This window comes from Echeneis naucrates, chromosome 23, assembly GCF_900963305.1.
Source record: "Echeneis naucrates chromosome 23, fEcheNa1.1, whole genome shotgun sequence".
In the NCBI taxonomy this organism is placed as follows: domain Eukaryota; kingdom Metazoa; phylum Chordata; class Actinopteri; order Carangiformes; family Echeneidae; genus Echeneis; species Echeneis naucrates.
The window spans coordinates 8,308,474-8,329,765 of NC_042533.1; the positions used below are offsets into that span (position 1 = coordinate 8,308,474).

At 39.2% G+C, this 21,292-nt stretch overlaps 3 protein-coding genes across 5 annotated transcripts in view; 2 read left to right on the forward strand and 1 right to left on the reverse strand.

Moving 5' to 3' along the window:
* Positions 1-1,627, forward strand: part of LOC115036586 (prickle-like protein 1) — a 27,190-nt gene extending 25,563 nt beyond the window's left edge. Inside the window, exons 8-9 of one of the 2 annotated variants that reach the window (XM_029494805.1) lie at positions 16-163; positions 248-1,627. In XM_029494805.1, coding sequence (XP_029350665.1) covers positions 16-163; positions 248-971 — 872 coding nt within the window. In that variant the 3' untranslated portion in view covers positions 972-1,627. Of the gene's footprint in view, positions 1-15 lie in introns of both variants that reach the window. The other variant, XM_029494804.1, reaches the window with a different exon arrangement.
* pphln1 (periphilin 1) lies at positions 1,549-18,392 on the reverse strand. 2 transcript variants are annotated; one of them, XM_029494806.1, is made up of 12 exons: positions 18,351-18,392; positions 17,762-17,807; positions 17,347-17,411; positions 16,900-17,118; positions 15,524-15,585; positions 14,430-14,546; positions 13,792-13,970; positions 13,530-13,610; positions 12,369-12,404; positions 11,402-11,457; positions 7,683-7,820; positions 1,549-3,126 (listed from the first exon to the last, which is right to left on the reverse strand). In XM_029494806.1, coding segments are annotated over exons 2-12 (1,137 nt in total). In that variant the 5' UTR covers positions 17,763-17,807; positions 18,351-18,392; the 3' UTR covers positions 1,549-2,943. The 2 variants fall into 2 exon arrangements, with proteins under 2 accessions (XP_029350666.1, XP_029350667.1); XM_029494807.1 differs by lacking the exon at positions 12,369-12,404.
* On the forward strand, positions 18,371-20,831 carry zcrb1 (zinc finger CCHC-type and RNA binding motif 1). Its single transcript, XM_029494808.1, has 8 exons — positions 18,371-18,554; positions 18,721-18,823; positions 18,909-18,937; positions 19,106-19,217; positions 19,328-19,435; positions 19,622-19,731; positions 19,815-19,893; positions 20,340-20,831. The coding sequence occupies exons 2-8, from the start codon at positions 18,740-18,742 to the stop codon at positions 20,490-20,492; spliced, it is 675 nt and encodes a 224-aa protein (XP_029350668.1). The 5' UTR covers positions 18,371-18,554; positions 18,721-18,739; the 3' UTR covers positions 20,493-20,831.
* Positions 20,832-21,292: the final 461 nt, after the last annotated feature.

The following is a 21,292-nucleotide window of genomic DNA, read 5'->3' on the forward strand; positions in this document are numbered from 1 at the left end:
TCTCTCTGCTTTAAGGTGCATCAGTGGACGGCGACAGCAGGGACAGACCTATAGTCTATACCCTTGCCATGCAGGATCCCTCGATGGCTGATGACTGTGAGAAGATGAGCAACATGGGAACCTTTAATTCATCTCATCTTCACCAAAGTACCAACTCGCTGAACCTTAACATGGAGAAGGGAAACATTGAAGCAGAAGAGGTATCATTGGCAATGAGGGGAGGCACACCAGGAGGACTTCTCTCACTGTCCCCACGTTCTGAAGGCCTCCCTCCCGCCTTTGTCCATGCTCCAGCTCTGAGGAGAAGCAAGTCTCAATCCAGGCCTCCTCAGATGGTCAAATTTTCAGATGACACCGTGGACAATGGATATAACGACGGGTTTGAAATCAGTATGAAAAAGCACCCCATGAGTGAGAAGCCACAGCGAAGGGTGTACTGCCCAGATGAGATGGGACGAGAGAGAAGCCGTCCAACAAGCCACCACGGCCGAAGCAGGCAGCATCACCACAGGCAGGGCAGACACCACAGGAGTCGCAAAACTCGCTCTGACAACGCCCTTCACATGGTGCCCTTAGAGAAAGCTCAGAGGTCATATGAGCCCCAGCAGCAGGGGCTGGTAAACCCCCCGTGTGGTACAGTGCTCTTACAACATCCCTCGCATAGGCTACCCTACTCCCAGACTCAATCTGACTATATGCTAAAGGGCTCAATGCAAGGAGACCCACGGATTGAGAATTTCATGGGCCTCTATGGAGATGAGGATGACTGGTGCTCTACTTGTTCTTCCTCATCATCAGACTCTGAGCAGGAAGGCTATTTCCTTGGCCAACCAATCCCTCAGGCCCGACCTGCTGGGCGCTACTACGCTGAGGACTACCCGACAAGGGTTACAGCCATCTCTTCCCAAATTCACGGCTCACAGACTGGTCGCAGAAAGAGCCACCGCTCCAAGAACTGTATCATCTCTTAACAGTTCCAAGTGTATATACATCATAATCTGCACTACAGTAAGCAATTGGCCCACAGTTTACACAGATGGACGCAGTTTAAAACACACACGTGCACAAATTGTTTATATGCTAATAGAAGGTGCATGGCCACATGTCAAGCTGCATATCATTTTAGGTCCATATCTACTGCAAGAAGAAACATTTAAATATAACCAAACATTGATCTATACGACATACAGCCAGAAAATCAGTTGTGCAAGTTTGTCCTCAATGCTGGATCTATTTGAACTGAACTAATGATACTTGGATTGGTATATTTGCAAGCCTTCCTTTAGAGAGTGCAGATAGAAATTGTGCAGAGTGTGGCAGAGTGGCGATATTGAACGTTTTCATTTCATTTTTTTGCATTCACAACAATATCTTTATGTGCATTAAAAATGGCAACACATTTGTACACAAAGGTAGAAAATTGAAACTAACCAAATAATTATTTAATGCATAATAATACAAATGATAATGTATATACTAAGTTAAGATTTTAATACTGGTATTTTTATATCCTTCGTTGAAAGAATTGTTTCTTTTGAAGTGTATGGAAAAAAAAAAAACTGACCTCGTTAATATTTTAAGAGAAACAAAGATTGTGCCACTTAAAAACTGCTTTCTTTACAGTTAAGTGCCAGTAACAACGTCTATTTTAAAATATATTTCACAATGCTCACTATTGTTGTACGTTATATAAAAGTAATGGCAGTAACACTCCTGTTTTCCATGCTCAGCCCAACTGTTCACTACCCTTGCTCAGACATAACCAGCTAAATGCTTGATGGAAAGATGCTTGTAATAAATATTTTTCTTCCAAAGCTTCAAGAATGATTGCTTTGTTTCTGAGTTCTTTCTCAAACGACATATTTTGTCACCCTAAGATTGTAAGTTTTTTGTCTTTTTAGGTAGTATGCACTAAATACCTGTTGAAGTCTTGAATTGTTTTAACACTTAAATTGTCAACACCGTTTCTATACTTAAATGTGATTTTACACCTTATAATTGATATAAGTGCTGATTAGTGTTCGTAGAAAAGCCGGGAAATGCCTGTAAAGTACTCTGAAAATATGAAAGTTAAACCAGTGATGGAAATACTTTTCAGATATGTAACTTGTTAATAGATGACAATAAAAAAAAAAAAAAAAAAAAAAAGAAAATTCAAGTTAAGAGGAATCTTATTCACTACAACTTTCACAGATTTCACTTTGTGCAAGGCTTTGTGCCCATTTACTCCAAAATAACCAAGCTTTGTACAGGTCTTTACGAGTGATATAGTGTAAAAAGTAAAATGAAACAACGCAATGTGAGAACCATTTCAAGACAATACAAATTTATACAATAATGTTGAACTCTTACAAATTTAGCAGCACCAAGTCATATCTGATTGCTACAAAATACAAATATACATGGCTGAAAGTACTACAAAACAATTCACTGTCTTATGTGGCTTTTCTTGGCGATCGAAAACATGATCATGCCAAAAGAATCTTTATTTTATCAAAGGTTAAATAAACAATGAGACCCATATTCAATGAGATATGAGAGTAGTAGGTTTTTAAATAGACAAAAGTATTTCCACCCCAACATTTGACAGAAAAACATCTTTTAACAATATTTTACAATTCACTTTCAACACAGATCTTGAAGGTAAAAATGCTCTTTGCAAAACTAACACTGTTATTCCCACATACACATGTGCAACTCTGCGTCCTCTCTCTGTGCCGAGTTGGTCTTCAGGTTAATGTGTTGTAGAATAGCTTCATTCCAGGAATCAAAACAACCAAACATCCAAAACATCCATGTTTAGCAGAAAATCCTTCCACGTTCATGCTTACATTAATAAAGTGGATGAGACCAACGTGTCGGTAAGATGAGCTGTGATTCACTTCGGTCTTTGAAAATTCACGACCTGACTGGGATGTAGACGGATTGAGTCACAGGAGGAGGTTAGGGCTGCCGGACGGCCTCATCCAGTTCATTGATGAAATGCTTCAAGTCCTCCAGACAGCGCTCACGGATCTCCCCGAGGTTCTCCCTGAGAGGAACCTGCAGCTGCTTCTCCAGGTTGGGGTCTTTGGCCACTAGCATTTTCACCACCATGCCGAATGTCTCGCAGTCCTGGCGGTAGACCTGGGCATAGGATCGAGATATGAGGAACTTCGCTTTCAAAATAGTCCAAGACACATTTGCAGCCACTTGTATTCAGATTTTAAAGGATCAAAATGATCTAAGACAGGCCATTAAGAAAGAAAAGGTCTTGAAAAGCTGCTTCCTTCCTGTTTTTTTTTTCTGTCACCTGGGTCACTGAGCCTGAGCTGATCACTCAGGTTTTAACTCACATGTACTGTCAAAAGATCAACACTTATCCTCTCAAGTTTAATGAGGGCCCTTTATACAAGACAAGGTAGCCCAACATGTAATAAAACTCCCCACTTTAATGGAGGCTCAGAGACATTTAATAGGTGTTAGAGGGACAATGAGGAAGAGGTGCTGCAGTCTTGTTAAGGAGCCGCTATTTCACACAGAGCCTCAAACGTCTCATAAAACAATGGTGGGAGCTCGCGGCTTCCTCGCAAAGTGGTTTGATTTGCAAAATACCAAAACAGGTTTGTTTGAAGCTCATGATCCCTCACGAGCTGACAATGACATTCCAGAAGGGGAAAGTGAGAGCTGTCTCAACAGATGGTAATACTTGGTGTGGTTATGCTCCAGACATGCTGTGGATAGACTTCCATACACACACACAAAAAAGAAACAAATCCTATACCTAAATCCCCCCATTGAACACATTTTCCTAAATGAAATGAGAGTAGTAGTAAAGTAAATGAAAAACTGCCCTTCATGGGGATTTGTCAGGAATAAGAGATATACCTGTGACATGACAAAGAAACTCAAAAGTAGGACTGATTGATGAACACTGGTTACTGGTTAATCTGACTGTTTCATTGAATCATAGAAAACTATGAAAAAATAAACAACTCATATTTGACAGTTTGGAACTAGATTTTTAACAATGAAAAGTTGATCAAAATTGTTCCTGGTTAATATTTTGTAAGACGTTTTTGGGTTAATGAGGTCTTCCCAGTAGAATGAGGAAAAAAATTCACATTGCATGTATCATCTGTCCTGGACAGGCTCGCAAAAGTCATGTAATTGTCAAAACACGCATCTTTACAATGCACCTGAGGCTTTGGGGTTAAGAAATCAACTATGAGCTGCAATGTCTCCATTTGCAATTGAGCCAGAAACCTTCAGTTAATCTCACAGCCTTTTTTGCTTTTTCATTTCCTTCATAATCCAACAGGGACATAAAAAGCTCAAATATTAGTAACTGCATTCAAAAACGCCTGGAGACATTTTTTTAAAAACAGTGTGATGTTCTATTCCTCTATGATGCTCACTCATTTCAGAGACAGTCACAACTATTTCTCCGACGGATGCTTCTACGTTTTCCGCCATCTGTCCTTTGACGCATTTTTCTCTAAGTCACCTCTTCTCTGACTCAGAGGAAGTGAGTTGAGCGACCAACAACACTTATTAGTCTGAGGATCAAGCCTAGATGATGCAAGCAGACACCCAAGGTAACTGCCAATGACATGGGTTGTGTGCAGATGTGTGTGTTTATAAAAATCAGGCCAGGCAAGGGCGAGTTTCAGTCATTCAATGGATGCCAACAGTGGCTTCGGTGCTGCGGGGTATTCTGACTCGCTGGCATATTTATAGCTTTTTCACAGTGTTCCTAGAACAGAAAGCATGGTCAGTGCAGAGGAGGGATCCAAAATAAAGATCTGCTGTCAAACAGCGTTAATGTACTTGTGACAACAGATGGCAGCTTTCCAAAATCTGCATTAAACAAATAAAACTAATTTCCTCACACAAACACAAGACTGAAGAAGACTCCCAGTCTTGCAATTGGACTATTTATTTTCATCTTCACAATAAACATGTCAATTACCTTCTTTTTTAACTTACAAACATCATCTGAATTGTCTGAATTGTTATTTTTTTTGTTTTGTTTAGGATTTCCGAGAATACAATAACTTCAGGAAACTCCTCTGGGCGTTCCCATACATTGACTGTGCTCAGTAAATGATCAAGAGGATGATGTTACACAACAGTGCCAGACCAGACAATCAGTACAAACACAGTGTACTTGTGATAGCCGATCACTAACTGTGTTGAATGGAATAATGAAGCATTTCCATTTAATCTTCTATTAATTTCCTTTTTATTAAAAATCAGTCATTTAAAGGAATTACCTACTCAAGCATCAGGTATCTAATCAAGGGCACTAACAGCAACTTCTATAAGTATAAGGAGAGCCATTCATAGATAATGTGCTTAAAATGTACATCCTGTATTCAAACAAACTTCCTGAAATCCCTCCCTTGTTATCCAAGGGAGGGAAGGAAAGGACCGGTTCGCTTGACAACTGTCCATTTCTAAAAAAGTATTCCTCTTTACAGTTGATCTGCTATAGACTGTTATGGCTGCATGCTGATAGCGGTTGGAAAGTATGGCTATATATTGGACGACTAGGAATGAGTGCGTGGGCTGCTGCCTGCTTGCTTCACAACTGAGAGGAATCAAAGAATGAAGGAGTCCAGTTCTACCATCAGTGCACATTAAAGAAAAACCTTCTGGAGGCAGGAGCTGTCTGACGTGTCTGTATTGCAGCCAAATAGATTTATATTGTTTTACAAATGGAATAAAACTCCTTTTGTATCACAGCCTGGGCTATGAGGGCTAAAACATAATACCATTTATTGCCTCTCATGCCTTGTCACTCACTATATGCAGTTAGTCTGTGCTGGAGCCAAAGTCAACTCTGACAATGAGAAGGGGTTCAGGTTGAATTTCAGCAGACCAACTTCACTTAGCTGCACACAAGCAGACACACACAGTGAGGCAACGATATAGTAGTATGGCTCAGCATGATGTGTAGTTGATGATGGAGAGCTCAGCTTGTGATCTTTGAACATTTCCTAGAGATAGATTGTGAGATTTTGAGGAGCTACTGGACTTGAGTGTGGAGGATGAAATGGCGAGACCAGACTGGGTGCAGAAAGCCAAGCATCTGTGTGACGCTTGTCAAACAGCTCAACTACATTGCCTAGTGCAACAGCAAGACCACCTTGACTTTGTAAAGCACATGTGACAGAGTGGCTTCAGGCTGAAAGAGAAAGTTGGATTTTAGAGGAAATGTATCCTCTTGGCTTGACCAAATTAACACCAGCATTTTCCCAGCTTCTCAGATTTAGGAGAATTCACAAAAGCTCTTAAGAGATCGAATGTTCACCAACAATCAAGGCACCTTTTCTCTTTGACCTATAAAGACAGTATGTACATATTTGCAGATTTTGTTATGGCCATTTCTCATTGTATCTCACAACCAAAACTAGTCCAAAAATCCAGCCTTTAATGACAGACAAAGTGAGAACTGCCAAGTCACCAGCGGTCCCCTGAATCTCACAAAAACAAAAAGGGAAGAGAAAGAGAATTGCTTGTCAGGAGAAATGGATTGGTTATCTCATAATCAGTAATCCTGGGAACAAAGTATGAAACTTCATATCCATACGAACAGGGAATACACTGTTTCCACCCATTCATCATTTTAAACTGTCACACTCTTTCCAAACTTTAAGATTACAACATGGGATTGGGTTGGATATTGTTGGCATTGAAAACATTCAAACTTTTCATCATACCTGAAAATGTGAAATGCATCTCACAAAAAGCTTAATGTTATAGTTTTTCTTATAAATAGAGCAACAGGAGACACAGATGGGGGAGAAATAGACAGGCCGTAAAACGGCGAGAAGCTGCAGTGTCAGCATTAGTGTTGTAACAGCCTGTAGGCTCTGTGCTGCAGCTCAATATGAGAGCGCAGTGTGTGCTCCAGGGCAGAGCTAGCTTAGGTTTAATGGTCCCAGTAAAGCAGCGGTAGTGCGCACTGGTGCAGGAATGGCCTTCATTAGATAACTGAACAGGGCTCAGTCCTCAACCCACGGGTGATTTTAATGCTGTTAAATGGTCGACCTCCCAATTTAGTGAATGCATCATCCTATATCATCCTGTCTAAGACGCCCTATATATATGATTTCCAAATGTCCTTTTGCAAATGTGAATTGTAATTTGTGAAGTTTGTAAAGTCAAATGAGAAGGTCTTGCTGTGAGGGGAGGCAGGGTGGGAAATGAACAAAAGCAATCAGGAAAATGTTAGCAAGTTTGGTTATTTCACTGAAATATGGTGCTTAAAGTAATATTAGTGAGTGAGTGAATTTTAGGATGAACACACCAACATGACTGGTGGACAGAAAAGCAAATTTCCTGCCTTGTTAGGGACATAATGGGTGACTGTTCCAGTATTGCCGATCCAGTAAAATAACTCATGTGTGAGTCAGAAAACCTGAGGCCACCATATGGATGGCAACAAATGCCAGAGGTACAGTGCGTCCCACGCAGACACTGTGATGTTGACATTTACAGAGAAGCTACACAAATTACCTACTTAGAATGAGGATTGTAAATCCAACAACTTTACGAAGAGAAAACAGAGCTGTTGACGTAAAAATATGGATCTGGATATTTTTCATTGTGCTACATCAATACCAAAAATTGAATCGAAGTCCTACTCCTGCTAAAGCTAACGCAGCATTTTTCAGTCCTGGGTGTTAGAAAAATACCTTTTCTATCTCCTGGGCTTTAGCTGCAATGGCCAACGCTCTTCGCTCTTGAAAGCTGTCTGTAGACTTTTGGCCTTCCTCCACAACAGGAGCTACTTGTGGCTCCTCTTTTTCTGCCTCTGGCGGATGGTTCTCCTCCTGGGACGGGAAAGAATGAATTACTACTTATACAAGCACTACCAAAAGCAGTTGAGGGCATTTTTAAATGGACAGCATCAACAAACAGTAAGGGGGGGAAAAAAAAAAAAAAAAAAAAAAGACATTAATGAAAATATGTTTGAAATCCATTTTGATAACATGTCATTAACTGGACACCAACTTCTTTAACCCATGTTGCTTATTAAAGCCAACTCTGAACAACTAGGCAAAAAAAAAATAATAATAATAATTCAATACACTAAGAAGAAAAAACGTCCAGAGAATAGCAAATGTTAAAGAAGAAAGGTCTGCAAATTCAGTGCAATGCCATGACCTGACCGACTGACCTACTTTATCTTGACAGGGAAGAGACAGTCGATGAGGTGTATCAAAGGATAAAGCCTCGATCTACAGACGTAGCAAATATAGCTGGAAAATGTGTGCTGTCATTCTTACGAGTGTACTCCAAGATGGAGCTGAAATAGAAGCTGTACATCATGACATGACCTTCATATTAGGCAGCCTTGTCATTACTTACATTTTCACTCGAACCCAGTTAATCAGCAAGCTCAACTTTCAATGTAAATCTTCGAAACTGACATTTCCAGTTGTTTTTATATCATAAGAGAGTACTAGCCAGTCAAGCCGTGATGAGCGATCTAATGGATAGATTGGAAACTCTAGTGCCCATAAGCATTACTGTAGGAGCCAAAAGAGAGAGTAAATGGGGAGAAATGAAGCCAACTTGGATCACTGCTCAATTTCTTTTGCTCATTTCCTGATACTATTATTATTTGAAGGCAAGGGAGTAGATCTGCCCAGGCATGACTTAAGTCCACTTGTACATTTTCAGAAAACAGGCCACAGACATAATCATATTAAATCTCTAAGATGACTGAGGAAAGTAATTGCAGGAGATGGCACATAATGAAGCCGAGTGTGGTCTAAAAGAAGCACGACTCATAAAGTATCAGCCAATTATTCGTCCTTCCAATTCCCTCCCTGAAGCTACGCTTGGGAGAAGTCCAGCGAGTACACTTGTGCATCTATGTGAAACTCACATTTGTCAGCCTCCAGCCTTCTTAGCCTCAGTGAAGAGAGGAGGAGGGAGAAAAAAAAAAAAAAAAGCAGCCCTATCTGTGGCTTGTTTTAGTCCAAACAAAACTTGCACAAAACAAAATAAAGAAAACAGGGAAGATGACACGGGTAATTACATTTATCTAACTAAACCTAAATTAGACTTACAGACTGCTGCTTCATGCACTGATGCTCAAAATCATAGCCACGGGAAAGTCAGGGAAAGATTAAGTCATCTAGATTTGGAAATATATATATGTCAACTAAATCTTGTTTTCTTGTATAGGTAGAGATGACACACAATGAGGAAAACCTTTACCTGTTTAGCCCCATGTTCAAAGCGCTGCATGGTAACATATCACTAACATTAACTGGCAGGAATTTGTGGCTTTGTATTGGGATGAAACCTTCTGGTGACCTTTCCAGTTCCATGACATGCTCTCCACCCACTAGACCACCCTGACTCAGAGTCAGAGTGGCTCTTCAGGTCCCCCTCTTTAGTCTATTCTGTCTGGGGTGGCTCCAGAAAGCCTGCCTGTGTGTTTGTTGAATCCTCGCAGCAGGCAGTGGCCAGGGCCATTAGTGCGCCCTTTACTGGGGGCATAGCACAGGCCTTTCATCTTGGCCAAGGTTATGAGTTTGTGCCCCCAGAACAGAGAACAACAATGCACCACAGGCTAGATCAAACACAGCGGCAGAAGCAGCGGTGTGTGCATGTGTGTGGAGGGGTGGGGCGCTTTATAAAGGACTTTCATCGCAGCAGTTGATGGGGTGGCGGTGGGTGGCTCTTATGGAAATGCACATTAGAAACGGAGGAAAGGACTATGTTTCCATGTTGCATCTTTTAATTTCTGCTATGAAGCATGTGCATGGCTTCTCAAAAACATCTGAGAGCCCAATATGCCAATTAAAAAGGATAATGCTTTCAAAACCTAAAAATGGCAACTTTAAAATGACCCCCAGTGAGTTCTTATAAATATTTAAGGGCTGCTAATGAAAAAGAATTAGACTTCATGAACATGAAAGCAACATTTAAAAATGCTGTTTTAAAGGCTTTTTGATCAAAGTAGAATGTTAGGTGATTGTCCTGTGACCTTTTTATTTTAGGCATTTACAGCCATAATTAAAAAAACAATATGGTTGAGAAAAAGGGTTTTAAAATCTCAGACTGGTCATTAAACCATGTGCCTTCCAGCCTTTTAGACCGGTGATTTTACTTTATATGGCTCCTTTCTCAGAGCTAGAATTACCATCACCTGATATAGGGCTCTTGTTTCACCGATGGTTGCCTCGTTTTTAGGAAACAAGAGGGCATGAAAAAGACAAATTCTTAACATGGCAAAGCTTTTAACGAATATTTGGTCACAAAATTCTTATCTTAAGCAGAATTACCCAAAGAGCTGAGCGCAGGAATATGCTTAATTAATTTGGTTGGGACTCTTCAAGTCACATCAACACTGAAATAGCTACTATATACAGACATACAGTGTCTGAAAACCTGTTTGGTCATCATTCGATGTGATCGTCAGTGCACAAAGTTGATTACCCTCATACAATCAAGTTTGCAATTATGCAACCTTCCACCTTGTCAGATGAACAGTTGTACATCATTTTCACCGACATTTTCCCCCTAATTGAAGTAAAATCAGTATGCGGCTCGCTTGCTCTTGACACATACGTTAATCAGTTTGGTAGCTGTGATTGTCTGGTGGATAATGCAAGTTTTGTGCTTGTGAGAAAACGGCATGAGACAAACATATTCAGTCATACTCAACAGAAAAAGGAAACTTTTGTTCATTGTGAAATGGTCCAAGCAAATCCCAATGTGTTCCTCAGGGAATTCTCCTGGATTTGAAGCTCAGATCTTGTGATAAAGTTATGAGTTGGGCTACTGAGTTAGCCTCTTCACTTCTGGGTGGCCACAGCCAGACGACTGTGCCTAATCACATCTGATTCTATTTACACTCCCCCGTGTAGTTATCGGCAAAACAAGCTGTTATTTTCAAAACAGGCAGGAGATATCTACATTCAGCCCTTACTCAAAACAGAAAAAAGTATTTTCTTTTTAAAATAAGAGGAACGACCCATACTTTCATTGACACTTGAGCCTGCTTTCCCTACACCGTTACAAGTTCTTGTGATTGAGGTCTGCTTATACCACAGGTAAACAAAGCCCGGCCTCACGGCTTTCATGCTCTGCATAGTGCCACTTTAAAACCCATTAACACACTTCAGTGGGACTAAATGCTTATTAGTGGATGGAATTTAAGAAGTTCCAGATGCATCTTTCTGCACAGTGACAAAGACTGAGTCCATGTTATACAATAAACACAAGACCAAAATGCTACATTTATAATTCATGGAGGGAGGGTAAAAAAAAAAAAAAAAAGACTTGTGTCTCGTTGCTTGTTGAAGTAAATGTAAAATAAGCCCAAAAACACTAATTCGGCATTACCTGATAGTTGTGATTTAAAAAGACATTCCTTTCATTTGGATGAGCTCACCTTGTTGGACGTTGCACTGTGTGGAGAACCCTCTCTCGATAAGCCAGGAATTTTGTCTGCATAAATGAGAATGGACAAAAAGAAAAAGTGAGCCTTGAGTGAGGACAGGATAATGTGCAGGAAAAAGAGGTGGCAGTGTCAGGAAGCAGGAATTCAATCGGGGGAGGGGAGGAAAACAAAAATAAATAAAAAAAAAAGGATGATTAGTGTGTCTGGACGGTAATCATATGTGTAGGGTTGTTTGGTAATCAGGGCTTTGTAAAGGCATTGAAGTTAATTTCAGGATCCACACAAGGACTGAGGCAGGACCATCTGAAACAATCACAACACAGAGTTTGCTATCGTGCTCAAAACGCCAGTGTTTGGATTAAATGTAACCCACTCATTGTGGACGCCACCTTGTCTTTGGGCCCTCACTTTCCATTTGTTCTGACATCAACCAAAACCAGCCATCTTTATAGTCAAGTCCTACCAACAGATATGAACTCTAAGCACAAACTAATGAAACAAAAACACCCCAGAGCGGTATAAATGTCAACTTCAGGAATATCCATCTGACATTTGATACTCTCTCCCTCTTCATCCACACATGACCTAGTGGCATCTTTATGAGGCCTGACAAAGTGGCAGAGAGAGCTGGAAGCTGTTGGACGCATTAGAAAGGCTTTGTGTCTCTCGGGTTACACGGACTAGGAAAAGGTTAAGTTTAACGATTATAACCTTTGTATATTTCTGAAACAAATCCTCTGCATGTCATCTGACTTTATTTTCATTAACTTCTATTGAAAAATGTCCAAAAAGCTGATGGCAGAGTAGATGAATATAGCAGGGACAGTAAAATGGTGCAGTAGGGTTTAAATTCTCCATTTCCTGAGTTAGCGAGATTTAAAGGGTGTAAAACTACCGTCAGGCTGCATTTGAAGCACCTTTTCTAACCTGGACGACGACTGGACTGGGCTGTACTTACCAGCCATCTTGCTGTAAGAACAAGTCTCTTCATATCCTGCAGGAAGACCAGACCAAAGGGTCACTGGCTGCATTCATTATGCACTATGCTACAGCAAACCAGCAAGCAGGCTGACCGCTCTGATACTCCACTGAATGATTCATGTCATAATATTCGACTTTCAAGATGGTGCAATCATGCATTTTCACACTTTTTAAAGCATTAGCATGATTGGACAAGCATTTCTAAGCTATACCTCTTTAGCATGACGTGTTGTGTTGTTCACTAACTTCAATTCATAAGTAAAATGCATCAATCAAACGGAAATCTCAAAAAGGCAAAATGGCAGAACACTTAAAATGGTAGCGGTCTGTATGAAACCACTTGTGAAAACTGGGAAGTTAGAAGGTTTACAGCTACAGAACCTATAACCATGCAGTGACTGAGGAAATACTTTAGCACTACTTTGGGTCCAATTTAGCGTGTGCTTGCTAGGAAAACGTTTGCTGAAACCGACACAGGACATGTAGAATCTCAGCAATATTAATATAATGTAAATCTGACTTAAAAGTACTAACTGACTAATTAAAGTTGCTAGTTTGCAATTTAGCCGATTTAGAATTTTTCCAAACCAAATCTGTATGATAGGTGGTATTTGGTCTGTAAAATCATTATCCACTGATGCATCAATAAATTAATCATTCTTTACATGTTGTTCTGGACTTAAAATATATAATTGTCATAAATGTACAGATCACTGTAGATCACTGAACCGCAGACAGTGCTAATGTACCTCCACAAAAGGGGAGCAGAAATGGAAATATTAACTAAAATAAAATAAATACTACAGTCACTGCTGAGAACAACTGAAACTAGTGAAAATCCAACTCACTTCAGACCTGGGTGAAAGTCTGTGTCAGTATAAAAAAATATCAGTGTTTGGTAAGGATTTTATAGATGACAGTAAAGTTTATATTTTCTACACAGTTGGCCAGAATTTAATTCATGATTTTAAAGTATCTACAGGCCTTTAATTCATTCTCTCCTCCATCCTTGCTTCCTTCTTAAGACTGTGGCAGACACCTTTAAGCATGACATGACAAGGATGGAGAGAGACGTGAGTAATATTAAATAAGCTTATCACCCAGGTCCAAGCTTGTTCACATGGTTCCATGTACAGACCCAAAGTGTCATGTCCACTCTGTTGAGGAAAGATCGCTCCCCAGAGGTGCTCAGAAACGTGACCATCTGGAGCTTCCACACCTGAAAAGCCAGTCAGCCAGATTATCATCAATGGATGGACAGTGAGATAGTTAACAGGGGTGGGAAAGTAAAAAATGTAAATTGTTCCTCAACAATGAACAGATATTTTTGCTGGTGGTTTTCCTGAAACAGAAAGCGTGTCACACAGCATCAGGGGAGGGGAAACTAAGAATTTACATACTCTTGCCTTGCTGTGAGGGAAATGGCAGGCTCTTGGCTCTGTCTGGTGAGTAACCTCTGCTGCTGACGCTTGAGCCAGAGCGACTGTGTGGGGAGCGCGCCACCTCGCGACGCACAGGAGAGCGTTCTCTGAGAGGAGGAAAGGGAGCTGCCTTTCTCCTGTAGTGGTCTCTGTCCTCACTGCAAGGGCATAGGAAATGTGCCTTGAAAGGTTCAAATATCTCAAGTGTTGCAACTAATCGTCATTTAGTTCTCTCTAATCATTTGACATGAGAAACATCCAGTACTTAACCAACATTTTTCACAACTAGTAATTTTCTGGTTCAGAAAATGTGAATGCTACAAAGCTCAATACTGCTCTCTAGTGTTTCAATATGTCACTACACATACAGTCAGATTTATAAGTAATAGTTGCTTTAAAAATCCAAAAGAGCAACAGGCAAAAGCCTCAACAGGGAGATCAGCTGACCTTATTTAAGCAGCACTTTATTTGCATTACTGACGTACCATTTTCCTTACACTTGTTCAAACAATGTGACTGAATAACACAAGTTGACTGCAATGAATAAGCTGCATGCACTAAAGTCAATGATGGCACATGGACCCCTAGTAGTGACTAAGTATCCATTCACTACATACCCTCTGTCCAGGTTGAGAATGGCCTGTACTAAAGTGTCTTCTCCGCTCTCTGGGAGGGACCTGGGTGCTGGGTAGATGCCCTGGTTTCGAACGCTATGAGGAGGTGGAGCTCGAGCACTAAAAGGATGAAAACACAAATCTGTACTGTGTAACACATACATATATATATATATATATATATATATATATATATATATATATATATATATATATATATATATATATATATATTTATATATATATATATATATATTATATATATTTTTATATATATATATATTTTGCATACTGTTCAGCTAGAGCTGCAATTTCCAATTTGGGCCCCAATTATTCATTTTAATGTGATAATCAAAGTTAGACTCAAAACCTTCACCTTGAGTGTTTTTATCCTTGAATTACTGCCAAATGGCAAATTGAGTCAGTATATGTTCCATCTAAAGCTGTTATATATTAAATGTAGACGTTGTAATACAAAGCTTATTGATCTTTGACTTAATCTTGATTTAAAAGGAAAGAAGCTACAAAGACTGGGAAGACTTCAGTGCCAGGGTATGTTTTGTGAAAACTCCAACCTTATATTTGGTCTCTATGGTTAATTGCAAATTGAATCAATATAGTGATATGAAGTTCAATTTCTGGCACCCACTAAAAGCATAAAGAAACCTTGACACCTGACAATGAAGATTAAGTAACGATCCAACATCCAAATCACCACAAAAACACCATTTGACTAGTATGGAAATAATAGAAAACCAACATTTCAAACATAAAAATTATTGTGCTTGTTAATTCCATATGTGTCTAGTTCATCATTACTTTGCCAATTATACTATGACTTACTGTTCACTAAAATCTTTGTTCTCAGTACAGATATTGTTCAGCTAACGCTGCTAGTCTGAACAGTTGTCAAACAGTGTGGAGCCAGGAAAGAACTGGAGGTGCAAGAGATGAGGTGAGACAGGCCAGTATGGGCCAGAGCACACCATGATTTATGATTGCTGCCAAGTAAACACACAATACACATACTTAGAACTGAGGCCTGTAGAGAGCTGGAATTTAACACAGAGGGCTTGAGATAAAAATTTAAGAGTTACCCAAACTCCATTGGTCGTCCTGTGTGAGGGTCCTCTCTGGGTACTCTGTAAGGATAGTCCTCCTGTGACGGACAGAAAGTTGGTTATGTCCTAATCTTCTGGTGTTCTGGAATTTGACTATAAACAATCAGTTTCAAGCAAATAAATAAATACATAAATTACATTTGAAAAATCTGTGTTCTGGAATTGTGCCCTCCCTCCCTCCAGTGTTTATGGAATAGAACCCTTTTATTCCTGACTGCAAAACATGGGTCAATGCAACAATGCACTGAAAAAAAAAAAACAAACAAAACAAAACAAACAAACAAACAAACAAAAAAAAAAAACAACCAATGATCAACAATCAATGGTCATTAAGCTAATTATTCATCAGTTAATTGGTAAAAAGTAGCCTGCACTGTTTAAATACATAAATTTGGACTGCCCCCAGCTGGTCAGTTATAGGTAAGTGTAACTAACAATGTCATGACGATCTGCAAGTACTATTTTTCTGCAAGATTACAGAAATGTACAATTGCGTGCTTTAAATTTAGGTGTCCAGAATATCCTCAGACATAAATGTGAGGCAATTTTGGACAACCAGAATATTTTGTCCAAATGTCCAGGGAATTTTTTTTTGGTTTGTTTTAAGTATCATTCTTTGTTCAGTAACTAAACACAATCATTGTCATCCTTTGCTAATGTTTGGTTGCAGAGCCGTTGCAACCTAGTTGTTTAGCAATGGAAGAGTAGCAGGCTTAAGCTGTTGCAAACAGATTTCAGGTATTCAAAGTGCTCAACTGAGATTTATACCAAGAACTATTGATGGACAGTTAAAAAGTCTTCCTTTTGCTTTTCAGCCAATTTTTTGCTCTGTTATGTGTGCACTTTGGGCTCTGTACTCTCATCTTGGCCTCTTGAAAATGAAAATAGAAATAATCAGCACTTTTCATGTAGCGGAATCATCATTCACTTGTCAATTCAATAGTCAATTATCTGAACACTGAAAAATAAGTAAACTTAATTCTTATTATGTTTCATTATACACTGAACTAACCCACGTAAAAAATGCCAATAATGGTTCCAGGGTACATAGTATCAAAATGCAAATCTATTCTATTCTGAATAATGTACTTTCAATTCAGCGCTAATAACCTTGGCCATGACTTCATATACTTTGCGTTAATAAATTGACTGAAGTACAACTTTAGCTCCCAGAATCTGTGATGGAAGAATTTTTTCTGCAGCTCAGCATTTGTTTTAATTTCTTTCTCAGTGAATTTGTTAAATGGTTAACTCAGTTGTCACTTCAGAATTGAGCCAGCCTTTGCCTCTTGATTGATTTTATTTTCAGAAGGTTCTTTCCTGTCCAGTTATGTGTTGCACGTGGAACTCACCCTCCTTGAAGGTGGACCAGCTCTGCGCTCAGCAGAGAAATGAAGGCCATCCCCGTGGTAGCCCCGCTGATCTTCATGGTAACTTCGTGGGCCTCCTCCATTCGGGAAAAAACGGTTACCTCCTTCATAATCGTACACACCGCGGCCATAATCATCCTCTGGTCTGCCAAAGGGACCCCTCCTTTCTACCCCTCCTCCTGCTCCTCGTGGGTATGGACCCTAGGAGGATGCAAGCATTTTATTAATTTTTTAAGTGTATAACAGCTGTGTTATCTTTCTACACAAACAAAAGTATTGTTTTGGTGGTTAGATATATTTTAGCCTCCCATCTCTTAATGATCTTTACTGACTGCTTTGAAGAAAGCACTATTATTTAGGCTTCACTTCTGAAGTTGAGTAGCATCAGGAAAAGAAGCTGGACCCTATAACTACTTGGTTCACACTCACCGGTCGCTCAGTTAAAAAGCGTTCATCATACACCTCTCGTATGCTTCTGTCCCGCCTGTAGGTCACTGCAAAAAGCAAAGAGTTAAAGATGCTGCAAACACTGCATTTTATCCTGTGAGTGTTATCACAAGATGGGTTTCTGTCTTTTCTTTGATAGCACCCTCTCTTGGGGGGATGACAGCAATGTCCCAGTAAAACTTATAAAAATGCCATTAAAAAAATTTAATTGTATTGTGAGTAATAGTATTGGGAATGGACAGAAATCAACTATGATAAAACACTTCTTGCAGTGCACTGGCAGGTACTCATTCTTTTGTGCGCCACCAGAAAGAATCTGATGAGTGTTTGAATTTTCTTTTTCATGTACTCTAGCAGCAGAATTACTTGAAATGTAAAGAATTGATGGATAACTTACTCTTTGGCTCAGGAGCTTCTGCGTAGCTTCAGATCTCAGCCACAACCTTTAAAACGATGTTTAGAAAGTGCTGCGATTATACATCTGGAATACGTTTTCCAAACCTATACTTTGGAAAGAGCCTACATGTAAACCCTGGTGGAAAGGGACCGTGTTTTGTCATAAGTGCGACAAAGCATCGTATGAACTAGGTAAAGGAGCATTGCTCGGCTGTGAATTGTGCTCCTGGAATTGAGACGGGTGAAGTTACCTTCTGCAGATTACACTGAAAAACAGATAAATGCCGCTTGGACCGATGACACGCTTTTTCAACAGAATTGCACTTGGAAAAAAGGCTATTACAACATTTTCATTTTCACTAAATATAATTCAATGCAGAATGAGCAGCTAGCATTGCTAATTAGCCAGCCTCCATACATGCAGCAAATATCCGCACGTTTTATACGTTCGTCTATTGTGCAAGTAAACATTGATGCAACACGCATAAATATTTACGAATTATGGGTTGCGGTATATATATGCAAGCCACATAGACAACCTCTGTTAATAAGGTAAACTATTACAGACAAAATAGCAAAAACAATATCACCTTCTTCTGATGGTTAGTTAGCCTAGCCTTTCTTGGTCGGAAACCGGCTTTTTTATTGGACGAGGATTGTTTTACGTCATCAAATTGCGACGAACATGTGACGTATGTTTCAGTCTGTTAAGCATTGGCTAGCTTCATCCCAAAACACAAGAAAACTGGTTTTATAGAAATTTGGAGCTCATTCGGATGGTTCAGCTCGTGCTGGTAAACATTAATTTAATTAAGTTGATGTTCAGCTGGTTGAATTCAAGTTAAAACGTGAACCGCTACATCTTAATGCTAATGGGGGAGTAGCTAGCAAAATATCAGCATGTTGACAATTTTTTATGACAACTTTAACCTTTTTTGTGCTTGTTTCTTCCTCTAACAGTTTTTTATATGCGTCAACTATGAGCGGGGGGTTGGCACCAAGTAAAAGCACCGTGTATGTGTCTAACCTGCCTTTCTCTCTGACCAACAATGATCTACACAAGGTAATTTTTTGTTATGAAACAGTGGAACTGTTTAACGTGGACACAAATAATATCAAAGTTGAATGATTACTTTGTCTCATTTTAGCTATTCACCAAATATGGAAAAGTTGTAAAGTAAGTATTGATTGTCATAATGTATTTTTTGTATTATTCATATATTCACAGCAATATCCAACACACCGAACAGTCATTCGGGCACACAATCCACACCAATAAGTTAAAGGCTTTGGATACCTCTGCATAGTTTTAAAATCACCAGTGGTTATTTAAAATCAATTTCAGGGTTACAATTGTTAAGGACAAAGATACTCGCCAGAGCAAAGGGGTTGCATTTGTCCTCTTCCTTGACAGAGAATCAGCACATAACTGTGCAAGAGCAATAAACAATAAACAGGTGAGTAAATTTCACATCAACACCATTGGTTTTCATTGTAAGCTTGCAAACTCCTTGCCAGTGGTTCATGGATATTCACTTCTCAGTTTTTAAATGCATTTGTCTCTCAGTTGTTTGGCAGAACAGTGAAAGCGAGTATAGCAATCGACAATGGACGAGCAGCTGAGTTTATAAGGAGGCGGAACTACACAGACAAGTCTAAATGCTATGAGTGTGGGGTGAGTGAAAAAAGTTTTTTGTTTGTTTTTTTTATTTAAATCCTGAGATCAAGTTTTTTTTTTTTTTAATTTCTTTCCTTTGAATGGAGTGTGAGATGTGACGCGTGGACAATTATCACAGAGTTGTCATATTCCTTGATATTATATTTATTCATTTCTGTGTGTGTATTTCAATGAAAATCACAGGATACAGGTCATTTGAGTTATGCATGCCCCAAAAACATGCTGGGAGAGAGGGAACCTCCAAAGAAGAAAGAAAAGAAAAAGAAGAAAAAGGTTCAACAACCTGAACATGTGTAAGTATTTCATTGTTGATATTGTCAGCTTTTGTACACTGTAATATCCCTGTTTTTATAATTGATATATCTTTTCCCTGTAGTGAAGAGGAAGAAGAAGAGAGTGAAGAAGAGGGAGAGGACCCAGCTTTAGATAGTCTAAGTCAAGCTATAGCTTTCCAGGTAAGTGTGTGGATATATGGTTGGAAAAAAATAACTGTAGTCATGTGGCTCAATATTTCACATGCTAGTAATTGAATTATATCAGGGAAAGTTTGGATTTTTTTTGTGGAACCTTTTGACCTTAAATTAAGATTAAACTTTATTGATCCCACTGAGTGATATTTGCCTGTTAATACAGCTCTATACAGGCAGAATAGAATCAGAATAAAATCTAACTACAAATCAAAGAAAGATCACTGCATACAACAGAGAAAAACAGAAAAAAATAGATATTATATACAGAAATTACTTATAAAGTCTCACTAAAATTGAAAACATACAGACTCAAAATAATCGAATGAGTAAAGAGCCAGGAGGACATTTAAAGAACTGTTTGAAAACAAAGCTATTGGCGTGGGGGGAGAAATTGTCTACAAACTTTTCATTTTGTCTTTTTGTCTGTTTAGCAAGCTCGTATTGAGGAAGAGGAGGAGAAACGGAAAAAGCAGGCATGTTTGTCTAAAGAGGGGGCTGCACACACTTCAACTTCATCAGATTCTAAAAAACCAAGGATTAAAAAGAGTACATACTTCAGTGACGAGGAGGAGCTCAGTGACTAATAATTCCAGCACATATTCATTGAGTTTTGCAAGTTATTTTGTGTTAGAGCTAAAATTTATTTACATTTTTTCCTTTTGTACATAGAGCTTAGTCATCCATTTCTAAAAATGCAGCATAATTGTTCTAGGGTTAACTGATGCCTGTCAGTGTGTGTGTATGTATGTATGTATGTATGTGTGTGTGAGTGTGTCTGTTTCTTTTTACATCAGCAAATAAGGGCTTGTTTCTTAGCGATAAAGTGATTGAATTGTTAGTTATCCCAGTGTAATTGTAAAGTAACAGTAAGGGTGATTTTAACTATTTCTATGCCAATTTAATAAATGTCTACATGGGTGATATACAAATGTGTTTCTTTATCCATTATTAATTTACTAATTTGATTCTATTTGAATCATTTTGTCTACAAATGTCTATGAGCTCAATGCTGTGCTTTTTAAATAACCAGCTGCAAATACAAATTAAAATTGTCTGTTTATTTAAAATTGAAATTGACAAACAAAGCAAGGTTTTGCCGTTTCACTTGACATAAACAGTCACCAAAACCGGAATGAGCATTCATTCATTCATTCCAATTGTAATTGGAGCGTTGCTGCGGGAAAATCCCATCGGCAGCATTTAATGGAGACCCACTTCGTTATCCTTGATGTGAGACGGTTTGGGAACCCTGGCTTCCTCAGTCTGCAAGCTCAGGATTGTGGTCTTTATTGCTCTATTGCGTCAGCACGCAAACAAAGCGAGGGATTCCCCGATGTTTTCCGCGTCTGTGATTTAAACAGCTGCGGCAAGTCTGCAGCCTGCG